Here is a 14,886-nt window from a genome sequence, read left to right on the forward strand (position 1 = left end):
TGAACCTGGATTTCCCTCACTGTAAAGTGGGGAGACTAAATGTCCCTGTCTCCCAGAGTTCTGGCGATGATTCATACCTATGAAGCTCCTAGCACAGCGCCCAGCATACAATTAGTACTAAATAAATATTAGCTACTGTCATCATTCTGAATAGTTTTTCATTCTCCTGCCTTCCTGACCATTGTCTGGGCAGGTGGATCCTTCTATCCACTCACCATAAAGTCTGTGATAGCTGAGAGGCTGGTGGATGGTGTTAAATGTAATCGATGTATTCATTCTTTCACTGGGTCAGCGTTTGCTCATCTGGGCCAGGAAGCACGTGGAAATCCAGAGGCGAAGACAAGGTTCCTGCCCTAACAGAGCTCATGCCCTGAGCACTGAGACAGAGAGACATGCACCAGCTTACTGAAGAGATCACAACAATGGCCACGTCCAGAGTTGTTAGAGGAGGAGTTGAATTTGGTCTTTGTGATCAGGGGAAGCTGCCTGGAGGAGGAAGATCCTGAGCTGAGTCTTAAGGAGGCTTTCCAGGTAGAGGGGGCAGCATGAATAAAGGCATGGAAAAGACTAGAAATAGCACATATGTGCCTGTGTGCTTTGGGCAGTGGTATGCTGGCAGATACTTAACAACTGGCTCTCCAAACAAAACGAAAAAACCACTCACCTGATTTGTAGCAGTTGCCAATTTCCATGGTGTAAATATTCTCACCATGGCCAATTTCAAGCTACCGATGTGATGTCACTGAATGTGAATTTGAGAAGAGATGTGCACAATGGGCTTTTGAGAGCTAGTATAAGTGGGCTGCACCACACCATCGGCTTTAGGGGCTCAGGCTGGGGGTGAGAGAATAGAAAAACAATTCAGTATTACTGGAGAGAAAATTCAGGGCAGCTAAGGGCCTGCTTTGGCTGATGACTTGTGGTTTTTCTCTGAATATCCTTTAAGAGTCCGTGATAGACTCATTCAGAAAATCAACAAGCATTCTGGTCACACCTGCTGTGTGCCAAGCACTGTGCTAGTTCTAGGGATACGTAGATCACTTTGCGTGAAAAGCCATGGGTGTAGGGATGGTAACAACAATCCTTTGAATGCTTCTACCATGGAGCATAGATCGGAGCCAGTAATTATCAACAAGGCAATTGTAAATACGACTTTGCCTCCCAGCAAGCCCACCAGATCCTTCACATCCACACCTGGACTCCATCTTTTGGGAAATCTGATCCAGAAGGTCTAGGATAAGGCATGGGCATTCCACGTTTTGGAAGCCCGGGGAACTCTGACTATGGGTTGGGTGCCTAACTCAGGTCTTGGAAGAGAATCTGGCCTCTAAGTTGCTTCCTGTTCCCTCTCAACCCCGACATTAGGACACACACAAGTCTTGTCCCCCCCAAGATCGACCCCCTCTCTCACTTCTGGAGGATTGTTCATTCCCCATAATTGTTTAGCAAATGATTCCAGAATACACAAAAATCATTTTGTTGCAACACATTCCATTCTATAATGACATCATTTCAATTAGCTGGCAGAGGCCTGAAATAGAGATGCATGGTACTGCTCGGATAAATCACCACCTTGGTTTGAAAGTGGATTTAAGACAGCCGGGGTGGGGGGTGGGGGGGGCGAGTGGACAGAGGGAATAAATATTTCATCATTTCTTCCCTTCTTGATGTTCTGCCAGTTTGTTCTCATTTCCATGCTTCTCCCCCTGCACGCCGGCAGATTGCAGACTGTAAATTTGAGGGGAAATAGTAAATGTGCAAACGTGATAAATAAACATGTTGGTTTTGCGGGGACGGATATTATTATCATCCAGATTTACAGCTCTCCTCGCCTGCATGCTTTATTGCATTTGGGGAAAAGCAGAGCGAGGTTTTCATGTTACATTGATCAACTTTCTGCCCTTCGCCCCCCGTAACCCGCTCTGAGTCATTTAAATATCAACCTAGACCAGGGACACAATCCGTCTCCCTGGGAGTGAATGCATCTTGACAGGTGTTTTCTTTGGGGATAGTTATAGCTGCAGAAGCTATCATCCTGTAGGGTGCTTTTGTTTCCTCCCTCCCCCTTTGTCATTTCTCTAAAACTGAACATATTTTTGTTTTCCCTGTAGGAAAAAGTGCCAGATGGATGATTTAAATCTCTCTCTCTTCCTGTCTCCTTCTCTGCCTGTCTCTTTATAGTCTACCCTCTTCTGTCCTCCATCTTCGGGACAGGTTCTGGATCCTTCGAATCCAAGTGTCACCACCAACGTTGGGCCACACGATCAAATTACTTACCGTCCCTGAGTCTCTCACCACCCTCGGGGCCGTGCTTTTTTCTCCTGGGCTCCTTGTTGCCAATTTGTAGGGAGAATTGAGTGAGATATTTCTGTCTGTTGCCACCTTCCCTCCCACAACATCACCCCAACTAGATGGTGAACTCTTGGGGACAGGGAGCTATGTCAGTTTACCATACCCCCACCCCCACCTGCTCCTCTGCCCCCTGTTCTCCATCTCAGTCAAAGGACCTCCTTCTGGAGATGCACAGACAGAATCTTGGTGCCCCTTTACCTTCCTGGCCACCTCCCCTTCCCTGAATCCAGCCTGTCACCAGGTCCTGTGGACTCCTTCCCCAGCTGTCTCCACTCTCTCTGCCTCTCTCTGACCCCACAGCCCCTCTATTTTTTTTTGAGTGTCCCCAAAGTGCCAGGAACTGAGCTGGTCTCTGACCGCTGTCCCCTCTCAAGAGGACCAATACAGCAGCGTCTATAGCAACTGCCCCATCTCCAGGCTTGCCCCCCGCCCTCTCAGTACTTACTGTAATAGCTAAGGGATGGGGCAGTGGAGCGCGTGCCTGCAGATTCTGTTGCTAAGGAAACCACTTCCTTGGTTACCGGCCTGGGTAGCATTTGTCTCACTGGGTCTGGATCCCACTGAGTCGCCCCCACTCTCCAGGAAGATGAGGAGGAAGAGGTGGGAGAGAACAACAGGGGTGGGGAGGAAGGGAGACAGGGAGCAAGAGACAGGCAGAGACACAGAGATTAAGAGAGACAGGGAGAGAGTTGCTTGCACAAAGAGAAGCAGAAATCAAGAAAGAGATTACGATGGAAGAGAGAGAGAGATTCAGGGATGGGGGGAGGGAGAGAGAGAGGAGAAAGACAAGAAAGAAGAGAGGTTTAATGAGCAGCTGGAAGAAATGAAAGAGACCACAAAGAGAGAAATTGAGAGCAGGAGGCAGTGTAAAGAAAAACAGTGACGGGGGTGGGGATGGCCAGAAAACAAACCAATGCAAGAGAGATGGGGGGAAGGGAAGAAAGCCTCTAGGAGGAGCTGGGTCCCTGTAGGACCTTGCCCCCCACCATCCCCTTTGCCTCCCCATCCTTTTCTCCCACCCACATTGTCTACCAGGGATACGTTTGCAGCGGCCTCCAGGGTTCCTGGAGAAATCAGGAGGAAATCCCAGCCGTCAGCAGATGCTGGGCCCTGTTTGTTCTCCTTGAGTTCTGGAGGTGTACCGGAGGTGACAGCAGGATGAGAGCCTACGTGTCCCGGCTTGCAGGCCAGGCATGTCCCCTGCTCTGGGGACCACTGGAATGCAAAGCTTTCCTTCCTCCTCAAGTGCCAGGGTTTGGGTGGCACTTTTTGGAGAGGGCACACAGACACATCAGACACTGGGCGGTCATCACACCAGCCCGGGGGATGCAGCATCACCACACAGAAGGGCAGTTGAACACAGAGGCAGAGACAATGTTACACACCAAGATACACAGTTCTTCACAGGCAGTTAGAGTTGCACAGACATCAAAGCAATGACGCTCGCAGAACATTCTCTGTCTCTGTCTCTTACACACACACACACACACACACACACACACACACCAGAAAAACATTCCATTTGTGACCTCGCCTTACATGACAATCTATCACGTGGTAGAATTATCAACAAAACTTGTTTTTAATGATGGTGTTGACCTGAGGAATCTTCAGACAGAGGCTGGTGGTCTGAGGTGACCACCAGCAAAGAACTGGCCCAGGTCTTGGACCCAGAGTCTCCCAGAGAGAGCTGACCTCTAAGAGGGAAAGGAGGCCAAGCCCTCTAACTGCTTCGTGAAAGAAGACTAGAAATTTGCCTGGGGGAAAGAAACACGGTACAAAATACATTCAGAGCCCCCTGGCTGGGCCCCGGGGTGGCCCAAATCCTACAGATGAGGGGCTCAGGGAAGAGAACCACAGGTCCAATCCCCTGGCCCTTCTCTTTGCATGGCCACGTTCGAAGGGGTGGAATGTATTAGTCATATTCCTCTTAAAAAAATATATCTCTTTACACTCGCCTTCTCCACAGTCTCTTGGCTATTTGGGAATGAGCATTTATCCGCACCCCAAGGCTTCAGAGGTGGCTGCTTGGGGGGCTGCTCCAGACAGAAGAGCAAAGAGCTGTGACCTATGGCTTTTGCACCTACACGGTGGGGGGATGGTGTAGGTGCACAAATGTGGGCCGGATGCGAAATCACTGGTACCCAGGGTTGGGGGGAGAGATGGGATCCTGGATCTCAATGCTTTCTGAGATAGATGATCAGTGATTCAGGTCCTCGGGAATCCTTTGGTTTGATGTCTCAGCATCAAAAGAGCAGCGTTTGTCTGGACATGAACCACCACCCCATTCACCCCATTCCTTAACCCCCTAAGAGAAGCTGGCCTATGACCAAAGGGAGGTCTACGGTCTGGGAAGGTAGTGGGGGTCACTTTCGCTCATGGTTCCACCCGATTCGGAGCACTCTTGCTCTCTCTCCTGGATAGCAAGGGACCTACTGGTAGGGGTCAGAAGGGCAGTGTCAGATCAACGTGTTGGACCCCACGGTGGGGAGGTGTGTTACCAGAGCTCTCATTCTCACTCAGATTCTGCATGTGGCTTGTGGCCATCCTGGTGAGAGAATGGTTGGTGCCTGAGGACCCTGGAAGTGGGTCACCACCTGGATACAGCTGGGGAAGAAAGGGAAGAATTCCAGCCCTCGAGGTGGACAGGAACCGGGTCATTTCTCAGGAGCGCTGTGACCTGGTAGGGGGGTGGATTGGGATGTCAGTGACCCCACGCGGTGGCCCCAGTTAACCTGCTCTGAGCACCATTGCTTCCCTGACCCACCCAGAATGTCAGAAACCTAAGGCCGCAGAGGAACCTCCCAGCAATCTTTCTTCAAACAGAAGTGGCTAGGATAAACCCTGGCGTCAGTGCTTCCTGGGTGGGGCAGAGACGGGGAAGCTATGAGTGCGCAGCTCAGCACGGAGGAGAGTCTGGGGCCACATCTTTCCATGTCATTCTCTTTAGCTCTTGCACCAGGGTTCTCAGAACCTGCGGTGGGGCACCCTTGTCTCTGGGACACCCATGAGCCCTCCTTCCCACAAGTGGAGCCCAGAGTGGTGGGCACAGGGACACGGGAGACAGAGAAGGGTCCATGTGGCTAGAGCTCCCTAACCCAGTTGCCCCCTCCATCTCTGGGGGCACGGTGTGAGTAGGTGGGGCGTGCCTGCACAATCTCTTCGCTTGAGCCTCCTTTGTCATGCAGGAAACTCAGTGAAAGGCAACAGCAGCCATGGGGATTGTCCCCAAATCGAAGAGGGGACTGATGGGTGTGGGCCCCCAGGGGTCTGGAGTCCCCAGGGCCTGCTTGGTCTGGACTGCCAGCTGCCCGCCCCGCTCCGACCCATCATCTGGGGTAGTAGTCATCGGGAACGCCCGTGAGGTTCCTCCCTTTAAGGGCCGCATCCACCGTCTTGATGTAGGCAGAGATGGTCTTCTGCATGTCCGCCGTGTAGGGGTCGTACTCCAGCTTCCGGAGCCCCGAGCGCTTGAAGTTGCCGTCCTTCTGGCTCTCCACACACAGCAGTCGGTCCTCCCTGACAGCCACACCCAGCAGGCTGACCATCCGGCCCAGCTGGACGAAGAGGTCCTGCTTCAGGTCCTCAAAGTGCACCACCAGCACCTTCTTGCCGAACTTGAGCCAGTCCAGTGTGTGCGTGGCCCACCACGGGGCGTAGTTCCTTACGAACTCTGGCCACTCTGTGGACAGAGCAAGGAGGCCCAGGTCAGCGGGAGGACACAGGTCAGATGGCGTTGGCTATTCACAACAGCGCCACCACTGTTAACCCTTAGATCACCAAACTCGCCTCCCTCCTCCCACCTCGGGGCTGCTGCTTCTGCCTGGAATCATCTTAGCCCTTCCTTCTCTCTGGGGAGAATGACATCTGTCTGGTGCTTACTCCATGCCAGGCACAGACATATATAAATCCTTGTTACTCTATTTTTATACTTTAATATATATTGATCTTAATATAGAATGTAATAAATATACTAATAGAGCTATCAGTTCACTTATTCCTCACAAGAACACTGTGAGGCAGGCATCATCGTTTTCTTCATTCACAGAAGGGGGAACTCAGGCACAGAGAGGTTAAGTAACTTGCCCAAGGTCACGCAGCTAGTAACTGGCAGAGCCAGGATTTGAAACCAAACAGTCTGGCAGCAAAGTCTGGGCTTTCAACTACCAAGTTAGTTATCCTGTGTAGTAACAGTATCTTCTCACAGGATAGTAATAGGGTCTTTGTACAGAGAAGTGGAAAAAGCATACAAAATTTTCAGCATGGTGCCCTGTACCCAGTAGGTGCTCAGTAAACGTTGGCTATTATTACTGTGATTATCCTGTTCTCAGGTGAGATGTCATCTTCCCTGACTCCCCAGGCTCAGGCAGGTACCTCCCCTGGGCTGAGGGCAGTTTAAATCAGATTATTTACATTGTCATTTTGACACCTTTCTATCCTATCTTTCTTTCTTTGCTTTTTATTGAAGTATCACACACTGTTTCTTTGTGCTGTTTGTTCCCTTGCCATGGTAAAAGGACAGGATGGATTGTCACCCAGATTGGGAGTGTGTGTTTGGGATCCCCTGACTCAAGAAAGAGGCAGGCTACAACAGAATGTGGGAAATTCACCAGAGAGCCCTGGAGAAGACCTCAGAGAGACAGACAGCCAGCCAGCCCCAGGAGCTGTTGAAACTCTGATAAAGGGAAACCCAGGACGGGGGGTCTTGGAGGATGTTGGGAACAGAGAGAGGGATTTGCAGCCTCGATTCTGAGCCCCAGCTGGAGAATCACAGGGCCTGTACTCCGGAACCCTGAAGCCATACCCCCTGCTTCTCACAGGGGCAGCACCACCCTGCACCCTCCAGACGGATATGTTTACTGAACGAGGCTCAGTGAGTCTCCCAAGCTGCGTTGGGGAGCCCAGCTGGTTCTTAATAACTAAATCCTCATCCTTTGCTGGATGATGGATACCCCTTATCTCATTTAATCATAGTAACTACCCTGAAAGGAAAAGACTACTGTTCATTTGTCACCAGTGAGGAAACTGAGGCTCAGAGACGTGAAGTAATTTGCCCAAGGTCACACAGCCAGGAAGCATAATCCAGACCAGGCCTGCCTGATTCCAGGCCCCCATCTTTCCTAGGCACCAGCAGCCTCACCCCCACTCCCTCCCACTGCCTCACACCCAGCAGGGGCTTAATAAATGGTTGTTGAACTAAATTGAAATTCCCAGCCGCCAAGCTGTGATGTGATAAAGGGCTCCTCTTTCTTCGCAGAGCACATCAGAATCTGTGGTGAGGCTCCTGCTCCCCCAGTGACCCCCTGGAACACCACAGCTGCTTGGGAAATATTTATGCTGATGACAGAGATATATTTTTTTTTGCGGTACGCGGGCCTCTCACTGTTGTGGCCTCTCCCGTTGCGGAGCATAGGCTCCAGACGCACAGGCTCAGCGGCCATGGCTCACGGGCCCAGCCGCTCCGCGGCATGTGGGATCCTCCCGGACCGGGGCACGAACCCGCGTCCCCTGCATCAGCAGGCAGACTCTCAACCACTGCGCCACCAGGGAAGCCCCTGACAAAGATATTTTTTATCCTTCAAATAGATTATTTACAATGTATCTAGCTAACTGGGCCCATACTGTTATAAGACCAGATGTATCTGTGTGATTAGGAAAAAATCTAGCATGTGTATACTCTGCTTTACTTTTTGAGAAAGAATGTCCCCATTCCTGAGTCATCTCACAGCATCCCTGGTGATTCAGGACAACTGCCGCTCCCATGGCAGAAACCCAGATGGATGCAGAAGGCACTCAGTTACTCAGTCCATCTGGATGGACTTCCAGGCTTAGCCACTTGTGACCATCTCAAGAGGTTCCTGGAGGGTGGTCCTCAAGAAAAAGGAAGGGCCTGTCTGCATGATGGCCTGGATCCCCCAGGTGGTGCCCCTGGCCTTGGACACAGGTGAGGGGGAGATGACATGGCATCCCTGTGACTGCAAACTTCCCTGGGGTGGGAATGTATGTTGCCTGAGCACCTACTGTGTGCCAGGACTGTGCTGGGCACTTTGCACGCACTACCTCTCCAGTGCCCCTGGAGAGTAGGAATTACTCTAGCTCCATCTTACACACGGGAATGAGCCTGGCTCCTGCCCTCCCGGCAAACCCTTTAAGAGCACCTGATCTGATCATCTCCAGCACTCTTCTCGCCCCAGATCCTGCTTACCTCACCTTCAGGTGTCATCTAAGACACGGGTCTGTTCACAGAAGACTTTGGAGTCAGACTGCCAGGGTTCAAAACCCAGCTCCTCCCCATATTGGCTGTGTGACCTTGGGGACGTCAGGAGGTCTCCTTGAGCCTCAGTTTACCCATCTGCACAATGGCAACTGTGCTAAGAACTCCATCCTAGACATGCCATACAGATGGAATGGAATAAGATTTGCAGACCCTGGCACCAGGCCTGGGACATAGCAGGCGCTGGATAAATGTGGGCTACAACTATTCTTGATGTTGGTCCCCAGCATCTCTGAGATGCCCCAAGTGGCCCATCATTTTGGGGCAGCAGATACTCGCCCCCTCCCCACCCCTTCCTAGAGCAAAGATCCCTCACTTGAAGCTCCTGAATGACCTCGCTTTCGCTGGAATGAAGAAGAATGAAAATGAAAAACAAAAGCCCTCATTTAGCTCAGGATTCCCGGTAATTGATGGCTGCCTTCAAATTGGGTAATAAAGGTACACTATGCTATGGACCACAGGTGATGAGTGCTGGCTCTGCCAGAACTGTCCCCCACAAGGGCCCGGCGGGACACGCGCTGGCCACTCTCTGCTTCATCTTCTTGTCAAAGGGAGGAACCGGGGTCTGATTAATAGCTTAACTGTATTTAATTCTCCACGGAATCATTAAACACGGTCTCTGTTTCATTAAACAGATCCAGGACAATTCACCTTGTGTAATCATATCACATAAAACTTTGCTTTGGGCCCACTCCAGGGATATCATAAAATCAATGTTATGGAAACAAAAGCCGGGGGTGGGTGGGTGGTGGTGACACGAGCCTCGACCCAGCTATAACTGGGAGGGGGACACAGGTGAGTGACCTCTCAGCAGGTGAGTGACCTCTGCTCTTAGGTGGGAGTAACCCTCACATTCCCGGCCGAGGGTGTCCTAAAGCAGTGATTCTCAAATTTGAAAGCTCACAAGAAGCTTCTGGAAGGAATCTTGTTAAAATGAGAATTCTGATCCAGTAAGCGTGAGGTGGGACCTGAGAATCTGCATTTCAAACTAATTCCCAAGTGATACTGACGCTGCTGGAGCAGGCAAGGGTCTCAAACTCAAGTGCCTACAGGGTCAGATGTTAATGCAAATGAGAGGAATGAGTGGGTGGGGTCCGTGGGGATGGGGTTCTTTGGGGAAGGCTCTCAGGCAGAGCACTTGAAGACCTGGGTCAGGCCTGGGAGGAAGCACTGGGAAAAGGTCCCTCCCAACCCAGACTAATGAGGGGGCCCCAGGCCCCCCATAGGAGGTGTGTGTCCTGAAATCTCCTCTTTCCCATCCCCTGCAGCCTCTGGGCTCAGCCTGTCCTGACACCTCCCTTATCTTTGGTTTTAAAGCTCCCAACTGTCTTGAATAAGGAAGAGGCAAGGTGGCTCCTGGGAATTAGGAAATTGCCTAAACCTGAGACGAGGGGTTATGCCAGGAGCGGGGAGCCTCTGAATGTACCAGAATGTCAGCAACACCCCGAGGTGAGAGACAGCCTGGTAGCTAACGCCTGGCTTTGGATCTCAGCTCGCTCAACTCCTGGGGCCTCCGCCACACGACTCGCTCCCTTCCTGGGATGGTGATTGTGGCAGCCCTTCTTACCTCCTCGGGTAATTAGAAGATTTAAATGAGATAATTATTGCTAAGTGCCTGGTCCCATATGAGCTTCCCAAGTGAATTCCCTCCCTTTTTACTTGGGGCAGTAGGATGCTTGGGAGGTGGAGAGCTGGACTCTATCTAGTCTTGCCATTATGTGCCCGAGTGACTCTGGCAGGCCCTGCCTCTCTTGGGCCTCATTTTCCCCATTAATAGAGAATGAATCCGTGGTTCTCAGGCCTGCCTGCACACTGCTTTAAAAAATACCAGTGCCCAGGCTCCACTCCAGTAATCGTCTGGGGTGCAGCCTTGGAACTGGGACTTCCACACATCCTGGGATTCTGATGTGCTGCTGGGGCTGAGGACGCCTGGGTTCAGCGATCTCCCAGGTCCTTTCCAGCCTGACAAGCAGAACATCTGCTCCTGGGACAGGATCCTGCCGTTGGCACCTGCAGACTTCTCAGCCTGGCCCCAAACAGTGGTCATTTTTGATTGTTCTACAAATAAATAATTCAGAGGTCTCTTTACCCCTGGGAACAAATGTCATTACCTGTCCAAGCTTCCATCCCCTCACTGAGAGAGGGGGTGAAGCAGGGGAAGGGACAGACAGGCCCCTTGAGCAAACTGGGAACCCAGGGCACAGTTGGTCAGGCAGGCCCAAGAGTTTTCATCAATGACATCAGTGCTGAGAATGTGATTGGCTGAGTTAACGTTGTCCTGCCTGCTCCGGTTCTCTCTGGGGAGGGGCTGGAGCGTGGAGCAGCTGGGGGCCAGGGGGAGGGTTTGGAGGAGTGGGAAGCACCCCTGGGCCTAGAGGCTGCAGCAGCCTGGTTCCTTGAAGCTGGATGAGGTCGGCTGGGCTCACATTCACAGAGTACTTACTTGGCATCAGGAGCTCTGAGTGGATCTGTAGCCACTGACGTTCAGTCTAACTCATTATCATAGCTCAGTGGTTAAGGGTGTGGGCTCAGGAGCAAGACTCCCTGGGTTCAAACCCCTGCCCCACCACTTCCTGGAAAAGTGCCTTCACCTCCCTGAAACTAGCTTGCCCCATCCACGACACAGGGTGAACTGTGTGAACCTAACCCAGGCATTAGCTACCAGGCTGTCTCTCACCTTGGGGTGTTGCTGACATTCTGGTCACGCATGGAGGTGACTTTCATTGTGGTCATGGAGATATGGGTGATAACTGACATGGGATTTTGAGGAGGTTGGGTCTGACTTCGGAGCTCTCCCCACTACTGTGGGCTGCTGCTCTGTACTGAGACGTTCTTCCATTCTGGAATCTACTAAGCACCAGAGGTGAACATCAAACTCAGATCATCTGAATGAAGTTTAGCGCTCGGAGACTGACACTGTCACTTCCCAGCTACACCTGGGGCAAGTCACTTAACCTCTCTGAGTTTTCCAATCCAGAGTAGTGGAGGGGTTTCATAGAATGATGATCTTAGGAGCTCACAGGTGACCTCATGGCCACTCAGCCACTGACCTTGGGCTGGATTCAGATCCCAGGAAAGGGCTCTTGAATACGAGGGTCCACTGAGTGTTTTTAAAGGGTTAAATTCTTGGATTTTACTACCTCCACTTTATAAACAGGACAATCTAAGTTCATGGAGGTGAAGGCGCTTTTCTAGGAAGTGGTGGAGTTGGGATCTGAACTCAGGGAGTCTTGGTCCAGAGCCCATGCCCTTAACCACTGTGCCACGGTAACAACCTAGCTCACAGAGGGTGATGCTGGTGGGTATGGTGGGATGTGCAAAGCATACCTCCTCATCTGTAAGCAGGACCTGGACACTTACACACATGCCCTCAAGGATGCCCTCCTGGATTCCTGGCAGGAGACAGCACTAGCCCCTCGCACTGCCCTCTACACCCTAGGGCTCCACCCCCCCCACTCCAAAGCAGTACCTTTGCCCTTCCAGTGGGCGTGGGCAGCAAAGCCGATGTGTCCGCCGTACTTGCGGTTGAACTCCGCCATGAGGGCCTTGTAGGGGTTACGGATGAGCAGGATGGCTGCGTCGAAGGCCTCGATCTCCTTCTGGCCACTCTCGTGCGTCTTGATGCAGATGGTCCTCCCGCTGCGCCAGTGGTCCCGCTCACCTTTAAACCCTTCCCACAACCAGGGGAATAGGGAACGTGGCACTGAGCTGAGGGAGACAAGAGGTCCACCCCACCCCCTCCTGGACCCCTTCAGGAATCCTCAGACGTTCATTTGTCTACTCATTCATTTACTCACGTACTTATAGAGCACCTACTACATGCCAGGCACTGTGCAGGGAGAAAATGATTTACAAAAACATCCATGGGTCTTAGCTTTTGAGAGCCAGATAATTTGAATAGCGACACAAATCAATGTAAAGTCACTGCCGTGGTTAGAGCTTCAGAAGAGGAGTAAGCATGCCTACGTGCCACGAGAGGGGCCTGACAGTGATGTGCTGGAGGATTCCTCTTTGGGTGGAGTCTACATCTCTACCCCACTGATGCTGGGCACGCCGTATGACTGGCTTTGGCCAGCGGATTGAGGGCGGAAATGGGTCTCTGCCAAAGTCTCAGGATGTATCACATTTCTGTTCACTCTGTGTGTTTCTGCTGTCACTGTGAGAAGGACATGCCCTGGAAGCCTGTTGGTCCCAGATGGTGAGAGACCCATGGAACAGACACGGGTCCAACCTGCAGTCTGCAGCTGAGCAGCCCAGCCAGCCTGGCCAAGGTCACTGACCTAGTCAGGCAGCATCCAGAAAGACTTCCTGGGAGAAGGGGTGCTTAGGCTGAGAACTGAAGGACGAGGAAGAATTTACCAACCCAAGTGAGGAGGGAAAGGTGGTGGGAACAGCAGGTGCAAAGGTCCTGTGGTGGGTGGGAAGAAATGTGTCGCGCATGAGCGACTGGTACAGGAGAGCAGAGGGCAAGAGGGGGATGTGATGAAGAGTTTTAGTACTGGACCAAAAAGACTACACAGCCCTTAAAAGGAATTAAGCAAAAGGAAGGAGGGACCGGATCAGGTTCTCATTTCAAAAGCTGAGGAACTGAAAGCCATTCTGGGTAGCCGGAGGATGCTTCTATAGCACCGACTCCATGCTGAACACTGCTCTGAGCCCTTTTCATGTAGTAGACAACTGATCCTTTCAATAATCCTTTGTGGGTTTTATTTGATAGATGACAAAACTGAGTCCCAGGGAGAGCAAATAACTTGCCCAAGTTACAGAGCTAGCGAGAGGCCCTTCCAGTGGGCGTGGGCAGCAAAGCCGATGTGTCCGCCATACTTGCGGTTGAACTCTGCCATGAGGGCCTTGTAGGGGTTGCGAATAAGGTTCAAAGCTAAGCCATCCTGCCGCCCAAGACTGTGCTCTTCTCCATCTTGGCCTCCCATGCCCATGAGAGTTAAGGCATTTGGATGGGCTCTTCGAAGCCAGTTAGAATGCTAATGTATCAATACTAGACCTTCAAGACACTGGCTGTGTTTCCAACTCAAATGAGTGATCTGGGACATCGTGTCACCTCTTTGGGCTTCAGTTTCCTGTATGAGGTGCCCAGCATACAGTAAGTGCTGAAGGAATGACTTAAATGGAGGGAAGGTCCCAGGCACATAGTAGGTGCTTAATAAGTGTCTAATGTTGACGGAAGCAGGTGAGGTACCCAGGACACGATACTCAGGAAATGTTTGTGGGATGTAAGTGAAGGGAAGGTACCAAGCATATAGTAGGTCTCGATAAACATGCCCAGGTGAGCTGAGCAGCACATAGTAGGTGCTCAGGAAGGGGTATTCCCATGCCCTCCCAGGGGGTCCTTCCCGAGCTCCTGCCCCCGTTCCCTGTTCCCCTCCGCCTCCTCACCTTTGTTGTAGAGAGAACCGTCGAAGTAGTAGCTGCCGGTGTAGAAGCCGGTGGCCAGCTCGATGAGGTGGCGAGCCCACGTGTTGCCGGCACCTGGGAAGCTGGCCAGAGCGATGAGCTGCTTGGACTTGGCTGGAAGGAACCTTCTGTCCATGCAGCGGTTGTCTGCAAAGGGCAGGGCACAGACAGGGGTCAGTGGCAGGGGCACATCAGAAGGAGCCTGTTTAGAAGGGACCAGGGTGTGAGTCCCATCCCTGCCACGTCCCAGCTGTGCGACCCGGTGCTTTCTGGGCCTGTTTCCTCATTTGGAAATGGGAAAATGGTTATATGAGATAATATATGAAAAAGGATAAGCACATGGTAGGGATTCAATAAATGTCAGCCAGGAGGATGAGCCTTCTCTCCAGCCTCAGTTTCTCCCCTGTCCCACTGAGTCTCTTATCACCCCCACACCTGCCTCCAGATTAAAACTCACAAATGCCGTCCATCTGCATGGGACTGAGTCCAAGGTTTTTATCTTGACCTTCAAGCCCCGTGTGGCCTGGTCCTTGCATCCTCCCAGGCTCACGCCACCCACATGCCCTCCCCTCAAACTCCCCCACCTGCCAGCCACTTGGTTCTTTCACTGTCTCGTCCGTGCTCTGCTCCTTCCTGACTTGGCAGCTTCAGGTGCACTGGTCCCTCAGCCTTCACTGCCTCCTACCTGCCTTTGACTGCTTATTATCCTGCTCTCTGCTGAACTGGACCCTTCCTTCCTCCCTTCCTTCCTTCTTTCCTCCCTCCCTCCCTCCCTCCCTCCCTCCCCTCCCTCCCTCCCTCCTTCCCTTCCCCCCCCTTCCCTTCCTTCCTTGCTTCCTTCCTTTCTT

At 51.9% G+C, this 14,886-nt stretch overlaps 1 protein-coding gene across 1 annotated transcript in view; it reads right to left on the reverse strand.

Moving 5' to 3' along the window:
- Window positions 1–5,288: 5,288 nt before the first annotated feature.
- The window catches only part of WSCD2 (WSC domain sialate O sulfotransferase 2), a 43,952-nt gene continuing 34,354 nt past the window's right edge, over window positions 5,289–14,886 (reverse strand). Inside the window, exons 6-8 of the mRNA XM_024741557.1 lie at window positions 14,021–14,185; window positions 12,096–12,296; window positions 5,289–6,034 (exon numbers count right to left, since the gene is read on the reverse strand). Coding sequence (XP_024597325.1) covers window positions 5,682–6,034; window positions 12,096–12,296; window positions 14,021–14,185 — 719 coding nt within the window. The 3' untranslated portion in view covers window positions 5,289–5,681. The remainder of the gene's footprint in view (window positions 6,035–12,095; window positions 12,297–14,020; window positions 14,186–14,886) is intronic.

Source organism: Neophocaena asiaeorientalis, unplaced genomic scaffold (genome assembly GCF_003031525.2).
Source record: "Neophocaena asiaeorientalis asiaeorientalis breed wild unplaced genomic scaffold, Neophocaena_asiaeorientalis_V1.1 scaffold648, whole genome shotgun sequence".
In the NCBI taxonomy this organism is placed as follows: Eukaryota; Metazoa; Chordata; class Mammalia; order Artiodactyla; family Phocoenidae; genus Neophocaena; species Neophocaena asiaeorientalis.